Here is a 20,405-nt window from a genome sequence, read left to right on the forward strand (position 1 = left end):
GCTGTCTATAGGAGTGGTTGCACCACTCAAAAACGTTTATTAAATCTCCTACACATTCAATCTGTTCATCATCTCCGTTCACGAAAATATATATAGGAGAGAGAAAGTGAGGGATCACATGACGCACAAAAACCCCAGGATGTTTGCTCTGTATTTGCACATTTATGTACGGAGCCCCTGAATGGCCATGCATTCAAAATATATTTTATCTTGTCCGGACAAGATATTATCTCGTCCGGACAAGATAATAATGATCTCCGGACAAGATAAAATATATTTTTAATGCATGGCCATTCAGGGGCTCCGTATTTATCTCTATTTTCAGCAACATAGAGCAACAGCAACAATCAAAATCATTTCAAGTTCAAAAGATGAAAAAAATACTTGCTAATGCTCACTTTACCTATTTCATTGGATCAAAGCGAAATGATATCAAACTGTTTCAGTTTGATATCTCAGTTTCAGCAGAAGCACTTCAGATAAACACATTTGCCAAATGGCATGTCACCACTCTGCTTAGTATTATGCTGCCATACCAGCATAATTAACTGCATTGAAGTTGTTCCATGTGTATCTTTTGGATGTACTTTGGCAAAGTACCTCTTTTGAGCCCCCCCCCCCCCCCCCCCCACACACACATGTGATAGATGAGTTTCTGGAAATCTGTGCTACTTGTCACAGTATTCTGTGCTTTGCAAGCCCACGCTAGAAATATGATGAGCTTAGGCTAAACGCCCTGGGAGCCTGTCATCCCACAAAAACAATTGTGACAGCTAAAACCTCCAATCTACTAGAGAGAAAGAGTCACGTCAACTGCTGGGTAAGAATTTGGGGTACTGTGCTAAAAAGCTTGGATGCTGGAGCTCATGTGGTGGCGGGCTCTTGAGGGGGCTGTCTAATAAGCCTACCAAAGTGAGATGTTTTTTGATCAGTTTAGTTGTGACCCATTTTCAATCTTCCAGCAACTTGTCTCTGGTCTGCTAGAGAATGTCTGACTGAAGCACTTCCATCTGAATAGACAATCCAGTGAGTGAAGTATGGAACTCTGAGTACTATCTCAGAGAGAGAGAGATGCATCACCCACGCTTGTCATGTGTATTCATGAGCCCAGGTGAAAACAACAAGCCTATGAGCTGGACCACTGGCTACAGAGATAAAACTGGCACTGGGCTAATCGAAAGAGACAGCATGAGAGAACGATAAAGCTGTGGTGATGATGGTGCAGGAAAGACAATAAAGAGGGAAGGAATTGAGGAGAGAAAATTAATATGGTATGAGAGAGAACAGAGAAATTAATTGGAAGAGATAAGAGACGATGATGACACTGAAAGCATAAAAGAAAAAAGTAACGTAAGGTCATCGTCGGTTCACACAGCGTCACAGTTGCACAATGAAGAATAATTTAGGCTTAAGTGAACCGGAGAAGAAAAGAGGATGCGTTTAATTTAACCAAACCCCCGTCCCCCCCTACCACCAGGTATGGTCACACCCAGATGAAAGAGAGGTGAGGTGAGGAGAGAAAGAAAGGTAGAGGGACACAATGAGTCAAGGTATCACCACACAAAAAGGAAACAGATCTGAAAGATCAGGAGCATCTGAGTCATGTGAGGAGCCGTATGGCGAGACAGGAAGAAAGATAAGAGAACAGAGGGTGTAATGTCACCTATTACTGGACACGACAAGGATGTCTGTGCAGAGTAAAGATAAAGGCCCACAAGGAAGCTCTGCTGCTGTGTTTTAACCAAGCTACCTTATCCCTTCAAATAAGGGAGAGAGAGATGTAAAAAGGACCAGGGAAATCAGCAAGCCTTGATCTGAGGCCTGGGGGGCAGGCCAGCAAATTCTGTGTAGAGATCAAGCCCTGATCCTTGGGGAACGGCTGTAACAATGGAGGGGTGAAGTCTGGATCCCTGTGGAAGCCAGTAAGTGTCTTGCTTGGAAACAGAAGTTACTTGTGTGTTAAAAGCAAAGTCCTTACTTCACTCTCTGTAAGATCCATTCATTTCTTTCTCTTTCTGTCCTGCAATTTCCTCTGTCACAACTGCCACCTCCCTGCCCCCTCTCACCAAATCTATAAACCTGCTCTTTGGCCTTACTCTTCTCTAGCCTGACAGCTGCATCTTCAACATCCTTCTTCCAATGTACCCATCATTGCTCCTCCACACATGACCAAACCAACTCAACCTTGCCCCTCTTATTTTGACCCTCTAATATACTAATTCCTAACCCTATCCATCAGCATTCCCAAAGAAAACCTTTAACGTTGCCACCTCCAGCTAGCCTGGGTTCCAGCCTGATTCTCTGCATTCCATGATTTGTTTTGTCACTTCGCTACTCAGTCTGGCCAGCAAGCAGCAGCCTCATTGTTGCTGATACGTCATCAGCCAGTGCCACACTATCCATGCTTCTCACTATTGAAAAAATCACACCCGTGTGAACTGAGTGGTGTAAGGTCTTATATAGACTGATCAACTGTGGTCTGACGTAATGTCTGACGTAATGAAATCACACCCGTGTGAACTGGGTGACCATACAACCATGCTCATTTTTTGGTATGAACAGACACGTAAACTAACAAAGCTGAAATCACACCCGTGTGAACTGGGTGACCGTAGCAACCATGCTCATTTATTGGTACAGACAGACAGACAGACAGACACGTAAACTAACAAAGCCAGTCGTAGGAGTGGTTTACACCACTCAAAAATCACACCCGTTAGAAGTGAGGGGCGCTCTTATCATTATACATCATCATACATCATCTCATGAACAACTGAATTTATGTGATTGCTTAGCCGATTTTCTCATGTACATATGACATAAATATTCCCTTCATTGTCAATGGCATTTAATGTTTGTGTTGCCACAAATTTACGTCATATTTGACGGACATTTGACCTAATTTCTCCTTTCATTGTCAATGGCAAATATGAGACGTGTGGGGACAAAAGCTGTATCAAAAAATTGCGTGGAAAATAGCGTGAGACTCGAGAGTAAACCCTACGGTAAAAAATAAACACTAATTTGATCCACTGTCAGATTCAGTAGTACAGGGGTGAGTTTAGTGAATGATAAGGGGACATTGCAGGGCACGGTGCGCATTGATACATTGATGGTCAACCCACACCACAGACCAATCGGAAGCCACGGGTCGATTTCACCCTTTTACATGTCCCGCCTACCTTGGAGATGGGACCCTTTTCAGACTGAGTAGTGACAATACAAATCCATGGAACGCAGCGATTCAGGCTGTCTATGGCTATGCTATGCTCCTGTCTTTTTGTCAATGACACATTCCACAAGCCCTACAACATGGCTGGTCTCACAACCATGTTATAAACCATCCCTTTCACTCTTGCTGGTAGTCTTTAGTCACAAATCACTCCTGACATTTTCATCTCCATCCATTCCATGCTACCTGCACTCTCTTCACCTCCGCTGTACTCCCTGGTGACCCCACGTATTCAGACTCATCCGTGTTCAACACCTCTACTCTTTGCATCTTCACCTCTGTCGTCTCTCTCCTTTACAGACATGTATTCTCCTGCTGACTATCCATTACTATCCTCTGCACAGGGGCACTTGGCAAGGAGGGCAGTGGGGCACCTTGGCATTTTTCTGGTTATGTGTAATGTAGAGCTGGTTGCTGTGTTTTGCTGTTTAGCCGTTATAACAGTATTTATAATTTGAGAAGAACCCTTGAAAGAATGATGTCAACACACCAGCCACACAGGCATGGCAGGCAGCTGTCAAGAGAGAGGTGGTGTATTTTAGTAACAACAGTACTGCACTTTTGTTTGTGGATTTTGAAATATAAATCCAATCATATTCTGTTTGCATTCATGTAATTTATTGTACGGGGTTCGATCCTGGTTAAGGATAATTAATGTTACACATTAGGGCTATATTGATATAATAATAATAATTAATTGCATTTTATGGTGCTTTTCTATGCACTACGTGCCTACTCAAAGCGCTTACAATGGTTCATTCATTCAGTCGACCCCAGCGTCCTCACTTCCCACATTCACACACCAATGGTGGCAAGCTCACACCGACCGACTCATTGGAGGCAATGTAGGGTTCAGTGTCTTGCCCAAGGACACTTCGACATGTGGACAGGAGGAGCGGGGATTCGAACCGCCGACCCATGGATCATTGGACGACCTGCTCTACCTCCTGAGCCACAGCCGCCCTAATGCTTATTGCCTCACCTGGTGCACTGACAGTGTTGTGTTCTTACGGCCGGCCCTGGCCAGCTGTGCTGTGCCAACTGCTGCTGAAAATGTTATAATACCTATGTTATAAGAATGCCTATTCTATTGTGATCTGGGTCGGTCGCGCCCGTGCTATGGGGGGCACTAAAAATGATCTGCACAGGGTCACTCATGGGGGTTAATCCGGCCCTGCACTTCCGGCATCCGGCACTTTACCGTAAAGTGGCTGGATGGTAACCGCAAGGTTGCCAGTTCGAACGCGGGCTCCCCCAAAGTTGGTGTCGAAGTGTCCTTGAGCAAGACAATGAATCTCTAATTGCTCCTGATGTGCTGGTTGGTGCCTTGCATGGTTTCCGCCGCAATCGGTGTATGAATATGTGTGTGAATGGGTGAATGTAATGCACAATGTAAAGCACCTTGGATAAAGGCGCTATATAAATGCACCACTTACCATTTACCTTTCCAGACTCTCTTCAACCTGTTCTCTCAATATCTATCACAATGTCATCCGAGAACATCGTAGTCCACAGAGACTCCTGCCTGATCTCGGCTGTCAACCTGTCCATCACCAATGCAAACAAGAAAGTGCTCGGAGCAGAACTTTGACTTGACGTAACGGCTACACATCCACCTTGAACCCATATTTCACTTCTAATGCAGCCTACCTCACCACTGTCACACTGCACACTCCTAAATATCCTGCACCACTCTTACATGTCTGCTTTCTCTACATCCACAAAGACACGTGAACATGATCAAATTAAAGGCATTTTAGTGCAGTGTTGCTCCTTTCACGTTTATCAGCCAAAACGTGACGACCTGGGATTTCACACCAGTTTGTCCAGTGGTGCTGGGGATTAGTTGTACACACAGACACACACATGGACGGAGGTGAAAACATAATCTCCGCCTCCCGGCCATTCCAGACTGGTGTAGATAAACAACATGTCGACATGGCGCGTGTTTGACATGAAGACTCACTGTTTGTTTTGAGTCGGGCTGGCTCACTGTTGCGGCTTCCTGCCTGGTTGATGGCCTTGACGAAGAAGATGTAGCGGGTACCACTCTGCAGGCCGTGCACTGTGTAGTGGTTCTGTTTGATGTTAGGCACGATCATCCAGCTGTCCGCTGAGTTGTACAAACCTGGGGGAGACACACACACACACACACACACACACACACACACACACACACACACCCACACACACAGCAGGGTGAGTAAACAGGACGTGCTGGCACATAGCAAGGCAAACATTATGTTTGGATAAATTATTTGGGGGATGTTGTGGTTCACTCTAATCTTACTCTGGAGAGAGCAGAACCCATTCCTCATCTGATCTGACCCCCTCCTCACCCCGCATATCAAAATCAGGACAGACAACTCATGATGAACACGAGAAGCAAAATGTTGTGAAGCTTCCTGTGCAAATAAAATGGTAGCCTACAGTACTGTATATGTAGGCTAGAGATCCATCCCATTACCTCTCCTTATCATCACGTATGCCTGGGGCAGAATGGTGTGCTTGCTAAGCCAAGTATATACAGCTTTTAGAGCACAGCATTTACACAGTATCCCAAGGGAGTGTCTGAATTGAGGGCCTGGGGCCAAAAGTGCACGATATGCATTGACGCTGTACAAATGCAGACACTGTATGGAAACGTAATGCTGTTTCATGGGAGCTTTAACCAAAGTGACTGATACTACCGTGAGTAAAAATAGAGAGAAGTGAACGTGTAAGACATTGATGTGTGCTGGTGTGTGTGATCTGTGCATTGCAATTTTCTCTCTGTAATCACCTGGAGGAATGATTTCTTTTTCTCCAGTAAAAATCATAGCCCTCGTCTAGGGATGCACAAAAATCTGGGAAGTGGATATGCGGCCAAATCTGGGAAGTGGATATGCGGCCAAATCTGGGAAGTGGGATATGCGGCCGGCCAATCTATTTGGCTTTTTTTCAATAATGTTCTGACCTAAACCTGTCTAGCCAGTAGATGATTGGTAAACCCACACATATTGGCAAAATTGTGCTACATTAAAAGTGGAGAAGCAAGTATCTTGTTCAGCAATACCAGGTGTTATGGCTGGGGCTTGTGTGTGGCGGAACATATATGGTGTTTCTGTCCACTCCTTTGGCTTTCTCCCTGCAGAATTGTCATTGCGCGTGGAAAAACAAAAGTAAAAGAGAAAAGCTCTCTCAGGGCCATGGCTTGTCCCTTTTGGTAAGGACGTGTCGTGAATTATTGAGTGAGATGGCAATAGCATACATAAGTAATAGCATAGAGTCTGCTTATAAATATAAATACTTAACAGGACGCAAATAAGGCCTTTTAAAAGTAAGCCGTTTTAAAGTATGAATGAAGGGTGGGGGGATGGTGTACACATATCTGCTGACCTCGATGAAGATTTAATCTTTCAGAGAGATGTGAAAGAGAGAGAGAGAGAGGACCTTTGCACCTTGTAGCTACAAGATCCATCTCATATGCATTTGTGAGCAGAAGTGAATCATCTGCGTTCTATTTCAGCCTGGTGCTACCATTATGAAACCCTGTTGTTATTTTTCTTAAAACAATAAAAAAGAGAGAAAAAGAGTAGAAAATTGCCAGCGTGACAACTTTCTCTCAGCACTACAGAAATATAATCCTATAGTGCCTTTAGTAACATCTTGCACAAGGTAAGGAGGTTGCTATGTTCCTTTTCAAAGAGAGACACACAAAGGACTAAGTGAGAAAGCAGGTCCCTTTGCATTCCATTCTAAACGCTTTTGATCCCCACAATGCCTCTCTCTCTCTCTTTTTGATGGATCAAATTAGGCTGGTACACAGCAGTGTGCAGTCACTTCTTTATGGCTTAAAAAATAAAAGACGAGACTTTCTGACACTAGCCCTTGTGTTTTAGCTTACAGCGCAACTTCAAAGTGGAGAGGATGAGAGAGTGAATTAGTGTGTTGGAGAGAAGAGACGACTCAGTGAGGAAAGACAGAGAGATGGAAGACCAAGGGAGAGAAAGAGACAGATTGGGAGAGAAGGGGATACAGATTGTGTTGAATGAATCATCTAGGGGGGGAGGGGGTGCGAAACACAAGGCATCATGGGAACTGAACAACATCAAACTTTGATAAAGAGAGAGAGAGAGAGAGAGAGAGAGAGAGAGAGAGAGAGAGAGAGAGAGAGAGAGAGAGAGAGAGAGAGAGAGAGAGAGAGAGAGAGAGAGAGAGAGAGAGAGAGCACACACCTGCATGCCTGGGGGTGTTTATCTGTACAGTAGACACTGACACAGTATTTGCCCATGTATTTACATCAATTCTGTGGAAGAAGTTGTCAAAAGTGTCATCATCTTAAGTGCCTTCTTATGCCTTGATATGTTGTGGTCAGAGTTGCTGCCTGCACAGAATGCAACAGTGTCTTGCATTCAACAGATCAAGTGAATTATGCCACAAAATAGCAATTCTGGCAAGAGAGAGAAATACACATTTCTTTGCATGTAGTAACACCCACAGTGTAATCTGTGATAATCATCTTCGTTCCTAACCACAGGCCAGTGCATGCGTGAATCGACATGAAAGATTGTAATGGATCAAATTCAACGCGGTAGTTCAGGCAGGAACAAAAGTCAAATCCATCCTACTCTCATTCCAACAGATTGTTCTATATCATCACGGGAGCAGAATGCAATGCACCGCCAAATGCAATGCACTCTTGATTAAAGTGTCTGATTAAATAACAGTTGGGTTCAGCAGGCATACAGTATACATACATTGTGTTCGTATACCGGTATTCAGGAGATAACACCTGATAACAACTCCTCCCCACTCACCTCAATCTCAGTTTTAAATGACCGAGTGACCGAGCAAGCTGTCATTCCTTACAGTACCTCAACTCAATTATCTCACTTGACACTGTCATGAGGGGTTTAGCTCATTGGCTGTGTCCCTTTAAAAGGACGACTCCTCTCCCTCCTGTTCCACTGTCTCAAACCAAAAACGTGCCCCTCCAAAATGTTTCCCAGATTCAATTAGTAATTTGATGAATCTGACAAGTAAAACTTTGCATACTTTGTTTGGTATATCAATCTTTTGTTCCAACTTTTAGCACGACTGGCAACAGTAGATTTCTCAATTCAGCATTCATGTGGAGGAACAAAAACTAACCGGCGCCAACCGGTAACCACAACCGGAAACCACTTTCTAGAAGGCTTGGTCTAGACTGGATCTCCCTGGTCAGTTTGGAATAAAAAACAGTTATGCAAGGTTACACTTCTGGTCAGGTCACCCACCATCTCCCAAGACACTGCCCAAGCTGCATGCACCACCAGGGCTGGCCCTATCTACAGGAGCCCTGCCTTCCATCAGACAGGACCCGATCTGACAGGATTCAATCTGATTCTCCTACTGCGATGGGACCTGCTCCAAATTCCGGGAGCTATTTTAGCCTTTAGCCATTTACAGTATGTGCCAAGTTTGTTTTCTCCACAGGCGTAAAGTCAACTTACAGTGTATATTGGTCTGTAAAGAACTGTAACCCTTGGATCGATTTCAATCCTAAGATTAAATTCACATCATGTAAAAGTGACTACAGTGTAATGCCCCTAAGGGTCAACAAGGACACCATTACCAGCTAGTACTGTGTTATTGATGCAGCTATTGATGGAACTATTAAAGGTCTGGGTATTTGATGAATGGGGTTACGTAAACATAGTGATCAGCAATTTAGCACCACATACAGCCACAGCAAGGGAGTTAAGTGAGAGAGACCGATCTATGTGAGATGGATGTACTGTATTTCTCTAAAGATCATTGTATCAGCCCTTTTAATGAAATGACTCCTCACTCTCTCATCCCCATAGTTTATGGTCTTTCTCAGTTCATCCCTCCAGTCATCACCAGCACAAAACAAAATGCTGACAGATGATGACAAGTCTCTCTGTCTGCAGTGATGATACAGTATGCATGAATAATGCCATCAGCGACATCGACAGAAGTCTTAACCATCTGTCACATCTAATCAGAGAGCATGCTGGGACATGCCTAACATCAGAGTATTTCTGGCTGTAATCATGCAATCAACCTACCTACATGGATAATAATGATTAATTATACTAATAATAGCTTGAATTTATAATTGTATTATAGCTCTATATGCAGTAAAACCAAGAGTTAATAACAGTTTGACGGCCGCTAATTGTTTAATCAAACGATCGACTCTGCTTAATACGCTATACCCGACATTTGTTTAATGCGTTTAATTAGCCGTTTTAAAATAATTAAAAAGAAACAGCGGATTTATCCGGGACCTGGTGACGAGGCCGTCAGGTTATGGTGACGAAACCGGAAATTAAGTCAACCTCTGGGCTGCTAGGGCTTCTGGGAAATTGAGCCCAATGCAAGTGGACGGGGGGTTTGCCTGGACTACAACACCTCTTGGAGGCGGATCTTGTAGCGCATTGTCATGGCCGCTGGTGCTGATGATCGTAACAAGCCGACGGACCGATTTTTGTTGTTGAAAGCAAATACTTCAGCGTATGCTCTAAAGGTAATAAAACAATCTCGGCAGCGTAGAATATTTGATTTAGCGGGTAAAGCGTTTTATGGAGTCAAGCTCTTAAACTCTGAAACTGTTAAGAACGTGTCTTAAGGGGTGCTTATATTACACTGTAAAAGATGGACCTTTATGCATCCTTATGGGTCCATCATTATTTTAAACTTTCAGCTTTAAAATAACACCCTGAATTTATCTATCTACACATAACACATAACTACTGTACTTACACTGTACTTACACTAACACAATAACTACCACTGACGTAGATCTATGTCCTCTCAATTCCAATGCTTGAGTGCCATGGATGCAAAATTATCTCATCTGGTGGTGTTTTCAGTTATTATGCTAGAGGGCGCTGTTTGCACCAATGTATGAATGATGATTTCGAATGACTTTGAGAGAAGAAAACAACCGGAAGTTCCGTCATCCTAAAATGTTCCACCCGTCCGCTACAATGTTATCATATTTAGAAGAATACATTTATCTTTTACCCAGATTGCGTTTTTGCCAATAACTGCCAATAACTAAAGAACAGAAGATCGCGGTTACAATTTATAGAAGAGACCCTCGTGACTCCCCCAGACAGCTTTTGTTTCCATCGTGTCAACATTGTGGTTTCCGTAGGTCGGCGAAATAAGGTCAAATCGCTGGCGGTGGTGGATTAATTAATTAATTACTACCTACCAGTTGATGTGTCAACGGCCAGTTTGACACATGTACAGATGTTTTGATAGTATAACTGTTTGACTGATGTTACTGTAGGTTCTTGGTTTACTTTGGATCCTAGTTTCTTGAGGCACTGCAGAGTACAGACTACACTGTCTGCATTATTAGCATTACTGTTTACAGTGTGTATGTGATTACCAATTGCTTATTGTAAGTCGTCTGGATGAGAGCGTCTGCTAAATGCCTAAATTGTGACACAGGCAGTCAAACAATACAGTGCATTCACAGCATACAGTAAGCTATCACTTTGCTTACATTTCCCGACAGCATCTGGTTTCAGTCCCACCACATCCGCTACCTCATCTCCCCCCTGTGTGTGTGTGTGTGTGTGTGTGTGTGTGTGTGCGTGTGTGCGTGTGTGCGTGTGTGCGTGCGTGCGTGCGTGCGCGCGTGCGTGCGTGCACGTGTGCGCACACGCTCTATTTTCTGCCACTGTGCCTGGGTGATCTTGCAGATGCAAGGTTGCCCTGGTCTCACATCATAGCCCTGCTCTCCCGGGAGGGTTAGGCTCAGGGCCCAGACCAGGGAGAGACGATGGGCACACAAGTGGGAGCATTTAGCCAGTCTGGAGAGGCGGATGACGACGCAATGGTAGAAACTGAAGTAGCGTGGCAGCTTAAATGGCTTTCTCTCTCTCTCTCTCTGTTTTCCTCTCAGTTTCAGCAGCAGGTCTCTGAGGATATGCTGTGGCTGAATGTCTGACTCGCTCAGTCGATCACGGCTGAAATATATCCTGCTGTTTCAAATGGCTTGGATACTTCAGCGAGAGACGGTTGGGGATACTGAGGATGAAAGACTGAAAGAGGAAACAGGGGAAATCTCTCTCTCTCTCTCTCTGTATGAGCATTGATGTATCTTGTGCATGTGTGCAGTACAGTACATGTGAATGTGCATAGCCTATACATCTGTGTTTGTGACTTGTGTGTGTGTGTGTGTGTGTATGATTGCATGTATGTGTGCATTGATTATAATCTAATCATACATTTGAGTACCAATGTTCTCTTCCCCTCTGCCCTATAGTGACCATTATCTGTTTTTCATCCTCGTTCCTCTCTTCCCACAGTGCTCCCTCCATACCTTCATCCACACTACTTATTTACTTCCATTCCGGCTCCACTGTAGCCTACTTGGCACATATTTATATACCAAAATGTAATCCATGTGCCACAATAAAGACACATTCGTTTATCTTTAAATTGTGGCTCCAGCACCTCACTTTTTTCAGCAGATGGTTCTTTTTACATTTTTACTAAATTGTTGGTTGACAAAAGGGACATCTTTTCAGATGTTTTAAAATCAAAATACATTGTTGGATGAAAAATATATTAATCTTAAGTCTTCAAGTCAGTGTTGTCTAAAGATATCCGTTTGAAAGGTTTTGAAGTTCCATCACACAGATGACAACAACATGTCACTAAAAGTGATTGCATCCCACGCTTGTGGTGACGCATTGTGTCTGTTGTGTTGGACTGTCACAGCAGACACTGCGGACAGACCTGTGAAAGAAAAGTGGTGGTGCACAGATGGATTGTCGGACAAAAGCGAAATGTGTCTGACCCTGATCCAGGTGATGGCCTAGGTGGTACTTCATGTTTTACTCAGTCTGCACTGGCTACATGTGGGGGTAAAAAAGCTATTTCAGAGTGATTACATAACCAGGAAGAACCCTACCTGTGTGAATGTACAGTATATGGCATCCTATACATACGGTCTGTTGATTTGATAGATGGTATGTTTGTTACTTGCTTGCAAATCCAGTTATTATAATACCTCGACCATTTACCGTTGTTTGACAAATGTTAATGGCACTTACTCTGACCTTGCACTTTGTAAAAACATTTGCTTAAATGCCTAATTATAAATCGTAAGATTGATTGGTCATACTTGTAGAAAGCAACCATTGGCATTTCCACAGCTAATCAGTTAGTGTCGACCGTCTAACTGCAACACCTCAGGGTGGTGTTCTGCCTGCGATGCATGTCTCTCCCTCTCTGCTCTCAGCTCCATCGTGAATAAAGCAATAAATGCTAAGAAAAACAATACAGAAAGCAACCATTATACAGTATCTCTTTGTCTGAGAGATGTGGAGATGTACAGAACCACAATGAGATAATGAGAAACCAGGTCATCATAGACAGACTGCTACCAGAAACCTAGACTTCCGTTGCATGCAAGTTCACCTCACACCAAAAACGGAAGTCTAAATGTATTATTATCTTCATCTTAACCCATTTAGGCCTGACGTCGAAATAAAAAAAACGAGCAAGACACATGCAGTATTTCCACAGACTGGACAAAGCCATCATGTCTTGGAGAGAGTGATGTGTTTCAAAGTAGAATGAAGACTCAAGAATCAAGAAAGACAGTTATTCTATCGACCTATCCTTTCCTCACAGCTGAATTGCCACTGCACTAACACAAAACAACAAAAAATGGAAATCTATTTTCCATTTTTATATGTAGCTGTCCTAAGCCCAATCAATCAATCAATCAACCAATCAAATACACACACACACACACACACACACACACACACACACACACACTCTGTGTGTGTGTGTGTGTGTGTGTATATATACTGTATGTATGCAAAAAATAGAACCAAGTGAAACAATGGGTAAAGCGATGATAATATAAGGACACATATATTTGATACACAATATTTGAATGTGTTAATATTCTGGACATAGCTGGTTTCTGCCCGACAGCATAGATATTATATATTATATTGTGTGTGTGTGTGAGCACGTCATGCTTGTAACTACCACCGTTAATGTAGTGGGTGCAGATTTTAGATGTATTTGCAACCTCTGTGGACTGTGTTCTTCAACACGATCGCAAGCTTGCATACTACTACAAGGTACTTGCTCACCGATGGAGTATACCGACAGCCGGTGCTGCTTGGTGGCCTTCCCATGAGCAGCTACCGGAAGAGTGGCGTTGGACCTGGCCTTCTAGCGGTGTGTCCGTCCGCTGTCGGAACAACAGTGGGTGGATTTTGGGCCCATGGGATCAGCCACGCTACGGAGAACGATATGACACCGGGTGGCAATGCTGGACTGGGAAATGGTTTCCTCTGGTGGTCCAGCCTGGGACATACCCGCGGACTGGTTGGGTTTCGAATAGAGAAATGGAATTTTGTGACCGATACGATAACCGTTACGATAGAGGGTATACAACCACCGATAACCGATTTGCAACCGATATAGTGTTTTTTTTAACTGGAATAAAAACAGGCCTTTTCTATGAGGATTGTGCAAAGATTTTGCACCGATTATGATTATGTAAAGGTACAACAGTCAAAGTGACAGTAGTACAGACAGCCCTGCTCTCTTAAACCAATTACTTTATTCAAGGCTTATAATATTTTTTTACTTCTCAGTCTCACTCAGAGTAAATTAATAAATACTGTAGCAGCTAAATAAGAGTGGCCTATACTGTAGCATATACACAGTTTACACACTAGTAGCCCCATTTGATAAGATATGCAGACAATATAATACCAAGTACCCCCAGTTTGACATGCATTAGGCCACAGACCCCCATTTGATACCACTTTGCTCTATCATCAGTGTTAATTTAACTCCATTTGGCTCCATTTGTATGCCCTTGGAGAGTTATTTTCAGACCTTTTCTGATTTTCTGACTTTGGTCTGGCCAGTGACAGCGGTGGCCGAACGGATAGCGGAGCCGTCTTGATACCGGAAGGTCGCCAGTTCGAATCAGCGGTCCGACACGTTAAAATTACCACCGCTGAAGTGCCCTTGAACAAGGCATTGAACCACTACGATGAAATGTGTTCTATGAGCAGGGCCTGGCTGGAAACAAGTTCTTGAGCTTAGCCCAGATACCCTGGGTAAATATAGTAATCATTTCATTTCATTTCATTAACATCTTTATAGGTATGGTTGCTTGTTTCTCTCTCACATTCACAAAATGTGGCAACCCTGGTCAAAGCAGTTTGTTGTGGTTAGGAGGAGCATGGATGCTTTGCTTTATATTAGCTTAGTTAGCACAACAGCTAGCAGAGGCTGCTAGAGTCATGAATAATAGTATTTAGCGCAATTTTCTGTCCCAGAACTTATGGATATGTGTGGCTGGCTGCTCTTTCTTTTCTAGTAAGTAAGTAAATCAAACAAAGGTACTTTTAACATGTTGTGGCTGTTTTCAACACGGAGCGAGTCACTGCTCCGTCTCCTCTCTCTCTTTTACACACACACATACACACACGCGCACACACACGAAACACTCTCTGCTGGAGAAAATCCATCATTACACTAGGTTTTAAACCAGACGCCGCATGTATTTTCTTTTTATATCGGTGGCCCATATCAGAGACATTTTCACCGATACGATCCGATATGCCCTTATATGGTCATATCGGGGCCTCTAGTTTCGAACTTAGGATGCCTACACTAATTGTGCCCATGGAATGCTGGGTGACATCATGACATGCTTGTTGTATCGTGACTTGATTTTGTTGATGTAACCTTGCTGCACCTGAACTATTTATGTCCTTGTATGGAATTTCCTCTGTGTGGACATAAATAAATTGAAAAAATTGTGTGTGTGTGTGTGTGTGTGTGTGTGTGTGTGTGTGTGTGTGTGTGTGTGTGTGTGTGTGTGTGTGTGTGTGTGTGTGTGTGTGTGTGTGTGTGTGTGTGTGTGTGTGTGTGTGTGTGTGTGCTCACTCACTGATGAAATTGGTCTGGCCAGTGTAGATGGTATACTGCAGCTCGTAGGATGTGACGCTAAACTCGTCCTCCGACGTCCAGTGGACAGTGATGGTGTCGTGCGAGGCTGTACACAGCTCGTCTCTTATGGATGGCGGGGTAGGAGCTAAATGTTCGGAGAGGAGATGGAGACTCTTGAGTGTACAGAACTTGTTGGATACCCCCAGAAATGTTTGAAAATCTTCTAAATTCAAATCAATTAAAATACTTTCCGATATTCAAGATCTAAACGCGCCACAGTCAACACATAAATCAATAATACATTCATACAATGAATTATTAACAACATGGGTACTGTAAATAGAACCTGCCACAACTGTGTATATAATATTAGGTCCAGCTGGTATTCAGCTCTTTATGGCGGTCTTGAATGGAGCTAATGGACTCGAGGCTTGCAGATAACCCATGCTATATAACTGCTGCAAAGTACCATGAATCTGCATGGTACAAAGTTTGCGGAGCCTACTCTGGTGGAACCAATGTATACGTCACCAACCTTAGAAAAGTACTGTAATTGTAAAAGTGACTTGCTTGAGTTTCAATGTGGATGGTTTTGTGGATAAATGGTGCATTTATATAGCGCCTTTATCCAAGGCGCTTTACATAGATTGTGCATTACATTCATACACCGATGGCGGCGGAAACCATGCAAGGCACCAACCAGCACACCAGGAGCAATTAGGGGTTCAGTGTCTTGCTCAAGGACACTTTGACACTAACTCTGGGGGAACCCGGGTTCGAATTGGAAACCTTGCGGTTGCCATCCGGCCACTCTACCCCTGATCCACCGCCGCCCGGGTGGGTGTTTTCATGTGTTCAATATATATAATGTTTCATATTATTACGCTCTCACCCTGGTTATCAGGTGATCAGGGCTGAATATTTTTCTTTAGCTCTCGAAGTGGGGTCCAAGGACCCTCAGGGTTCGTTGATGTTGAAGGGGGTTCCAAATGGACCCTTAACAGTTTCGGGGCCCATGACGTAGATGTCCGTCATGGTACTTAGTGCGGTCATGTGCCCGAGACAGAGATTGATTAATCTCCGTCAAATTAGTGATATCAAAACCGGTCGCATCGCTCCAAAGCCTAGAAGGGCTTGTTGCGCAATCCTCGGTGTTGCACAACAGTGACACGTCATCTAAAATGTTCCCCCCCTGTTTAGCCGACGACAACGAAAATCTTAAAACGTTAATAACTCGTGATCTAAATCATCCCGTCTAATTATGAAAAAACATCCTGTGTTTGACGGGCCCCCGCTGTCTATCGCATCGATAGTGTTGTGGCTATTGTTAGCTGCTACACACACATTCACAACAACATCCGGTCCGTCGGTAAAAGTGGTCCGGGCACTATAAACGATGGGCACATTTTATTAATGGATTAAATAACCCAGGGCCCTTAAGGTGTTAACTGTTCTGTAACTCTGAGAGAGCACCAATGGAACCAAGTGAACCCATAAGGGTCCATTTGGTTCCATTCCATTCAGAGTAATGGTGGTCCATAAAACATTTGAGAACCACTCGTGTAGCTCATTCATTACCTGTAAGGTAATCTAGGCCTTCCAGGATCTTCTTCTCCCGGGAAAAGTCCAGGGCAAAGTTATCAAACGCATCGTTGAGGTTAACGTCAGGAATCAGCACCTGGGAGGAGGCCGTCGCCATGGCAACCCTGAGAGAGAGAGAGAGAGAGAGAGACGGGCAAGGAGAGGTCAGTGGAAGGACGGAGAAGTGAGAGAAGAGATGAGAAGAAGGGGAGTGGAGGGAGGGGGTAAGTGAGAAGGTTAGAGGAGGTGATGAAAGGAAAAGGCTGTAGGAGAGAGGGGAGGACAAGGAGAGGTGAAGGGTGGGGCATAAAGAAAGGATGTGAAAAGGATAAAGAGGGAGACTAGCTGGCAGGGAAGCCAGGGGAGAGAGGTGGGATACAGTAAGGTCAACACTGTGTGTGTGTGTGTGTGTGTGTGTGTGTGTGTGTGTGTGTGTGTGTGTGTGTGTGTGTGTGTGTGTGTGTGTGTGTGTGTGTGTGTGTGTGTGTGTGTGTGTGTGTGTGTGTGTGTGTGTGTGTGTGTGTGTGTGTGTGTGTGTCACTGTGCGAGTATTTGCGCGCACTGTAACCACCACCATGGTAACCACCCTCTTATTTAACCAAGCCAAACCTCCCTTCTCCCCAAACTCAGGAATCTGGCCAAATAAACAAACAAACAAACAAACAAACACACGTCTTCAAATACACATGGTGTTTCTCTGGGACGGCTGTGTAGAAACTCATACTTTGTACAACAAAGAGCAGTCTGTATGGCAGTAGCCGTCCAAAACCACAGCCTTGGCTTGGCCGGAGAGCAAAGCTGGAACAGAACAGAGCGAGCTCGCGTCCTTCAGTAAGACTTTTGTTTCTCAGTGAGGCGAGACTAGTCCATCATCAATAAATAGCTTGGGCCGACTCACAGTGGAAAAGAGCATTGAGCGGGCCAAAGCGTAAGAAAACAAAATGCTACGGTAAGCTACGGAATCTGCCCACAGACAGTATTTCCAGCTTCTTAGGCTGAAACTCTCTTCTTAGTAGAGATTTGGACAGTGAAATGGGGTAACAAAGCTGGGCGAATGAAAGGAGAGGGAAGAGACAGGACTTTAATTTCCCTTTAAGCTCGCAGGGAAAAAATAACTCAGTCTTAATTTATCAATTTATAAGTGTACAAACAGTCGGGACCCAGTTTAAAGAATCACACAACCGGTTACAGTGTAGAATTTTTTAAATAAGTGACGAGGATAGCCAATGTCACCCACTGTCCCACTGTGCTGCCTTGTAGTACATAAACTGATTGCACAATTAGCTGCTAATGGGACCGGAGGGGGATGAGATTGCTGCTGAATCTAAACAAAGGTTATGTGCCTTAATAGAACAGAGAATTCAAGGCTGGGTAGAGGGGATGGAATGAGAAGAAAAGGAACTGTCTTACAGCGCGTCTCCTGTATTTCTGAGATGTGTGCATTTGTATGAATTTGCAGATATACAGTTTGCGTGTGTGTACATCATCACCGACCTCTCTGCCACATTGCGTGCAGTCTGGAGGAAACGGGCGTGGTCGTTCTCCTTCAGGCTGTGTTCGGCCTGTGTGATGAGGGCACTGGAGCGCTCCAGACACTGGCGGCAGTTGGCAATCTGCTGGGCGAGCTTACGCAGTTTCATTACCTGAGATAAAACAAAATACACAAACACAAAGACACACCTTACTATACTTGTGGGGTGAACTTTGATTTCAAGTACTTTAATTTTCTCACCAGAGCAGCTAACCTTTAGATGTCACCTTCATTATCTGCTAAAAATGTAAGGATTACATTAGGCTCTGTGCATAACTGTAGTCCCATGGATTGGCTTGGCAGCAGAATTGAACCGAACACACATGACACCTTCATATGTGTTCAGTGGGAATAGTAATGACACTTTCTGGAATCCCGGGACAGCAGTTATGCATAGAGCCAATTGTTCACCACCAGGGCTTATAAAACCTCCATTCCATCCACTACTAGTGAATATGTGATGAGCCCTTTGGATCACAGTGCCATACAAATGTATGTAAACACACAAAATGAGAATGAATGGGTCTGCACTCACTTTGTTAATAATTTGAACACTACCATGTCGCCAATGCTGTCATGTGGTCAGTTTTGCCAAGTCAGCCTAATTGATGATACCTCCACATCCTTCATGGAAAAAGTTATTTTTCCATTAAGTACAGGAAGTTTTGTTCAGCACTACTTAGTGGATTGTACTCACTCGCTTGGTCATCAAGTGTTTTCCTGTCCAACTCCAATATATCTTTATTTATTTTCCTTTTTTAGTGTAGTGTAGTAGGCACTGACTGACTGAATAGGATAGAGAAATAACTGGACCTGCAACATCATTTTTGCATGAACTGTTACAGCCTGACAGCGATGCTATGCACCATTAACCCAAACCTGAACATCGCCGAAATATACTTAAGTCCTCAGAAGTGATGGGTTTTCCACATTTCATATTTTTCCATTTCATTCAGCCGAGAGCAGAGACCCTTGAGATTGAGAAATGCTATCTCATTCTGCTCTGCCCACGTATTGGTATAACTGTCAATAAACTTGAATTACCATACATTGAATTGAATAGAGGGCGATAATAAGGGAATGCGGTCATGCTGGTTAAGAATGTCATCGCTCATCTGTCGAACGGTGACCTTGTGAAAATGATGCACAACAGAGGGTGGAGACGATGGACATATCCCTATTGTTCTCTGCTATCATGAGATAACAATGATAAAGAAAGGAATGTGTGTGCGGCTCTGACTGTGTCTGTGTGTATGTGCATGCATGCATGCATGCGTGTGGGTGTACATGTGTGTGTGTGCTTGGGTTAAGAGACAGACATAGAGGAAGCAACAGAGAGATGCTCCACCCAGTCTGACACATGATCTCATTATCCCTCTGAATTTAATTTGCCTCAGCATGCACTTCTGTCCCAAGTTCATGTTCAGGCCTGATTTATACTTGGTTGTGTGCCGGTGTCGGTGTGTCGTGGGTTCGGGTCCCGGTGTCGGCGACCTTTGCTGCGTGTCATTCCCAGTCTCTCTCTCCCTGTTTCCTGTCTATCTTCACTGTGCACTACCAATAAAGGCAGAAAAGCCCAAAAAAACATCTTAAGAAAAAAAGGTATATTGGGTTTAAGTGGTTAGAAATATCATAGTAGCACAAACCTCACAATAAGTAGGACTGACTGGTATAAATAAATGCCTTGACATTTTTATTTCCTACAACTGGAGTTTCCGATCCTGAATTGCAACTTTCACAGACGTACGCTTCTTAGCTGATGCCAATGGTTTACCAGATTATGCAAATGCAGATTAGGGCGAGCATTATAATGTATTTGCGATATCTGCCTGTCTCGCACGTGCACGCGCGCACACACACACACACACACACACGCACACGCACACGCACACGCACACACACATGCACACAGTCTGATCATTATATTAGTTTTACAATTACAGAATATTCTGATCATGCCTTTTGATTATACAGCAGTTTAATTATAGAATATTCTGACAGAGCACGGAAATTCTGTTGCAAGGTAATCTATTTATCTCTATTACCACTCACATCCTGATTACACAAATTAAATTAGCTTTGTGAATTTTTTGTTCCTGGAAAAGAGCACTGGCTGCA

The 20,405-nt window shown here is 43.7% G+C and overlaps 2 protein-coding genes across 4 annotated transcripts in view; one reads left to right on the forward strand and one right to left on the reverse strand.

The window, feature by feature from the left end:
* slc16a2 (solute carrier family 16 member 2) overlaps nt 1-20,405 on the forward strand; it is a 301,154-nt gene that overhangs the window by 160,522 nt on the left and 120,227 nt on the right. The window lies entirely within an intron of this gene.
* The window catches only part of mid2 (midline 2), a 109,293-nt gene that overhangs the window by 14,647 nt on the left and 74,241 nt on the right, over nt 1-20,405 (reverse strand). For all 3 annotated transcript variants that reach the window (XM_079504231.1, XM_079504229.1, XM_079504230.1), the window contains 4 exons: nt 18,251-18,399; nt 16,754-16,881; nt 15,177-15,320; nt 5,199-5,360 (listed from right to left, as the gene is read on the reverse strand). In XM_079504231.1, the coding sequence (XP_079360357.1) occupies nt 5,199-5,360; nt 15,177-15,320; nt 16,754-16,881; nt 18,251-18,399 (583 nt within the window). The remainder of the gene's footprint in view (nt 1-5,198; nt 5,361-15,176; nt 15,321-16,753; nt 16,882-18,250; nt 18,400-20,405) is intronic.

Source organism: Electrona antarctica (assembly GCF_951216825.1).
Source record: "Electrona antarctica genome assembly, chromosome: 1".
In the NCBI taxonomy this organism is placed as follows: Eukaryota; Metazoa; Chordata; class Actinopteri; order Myctophiformes; family Myctophidae; genus Electrona; species Electrona antarctica.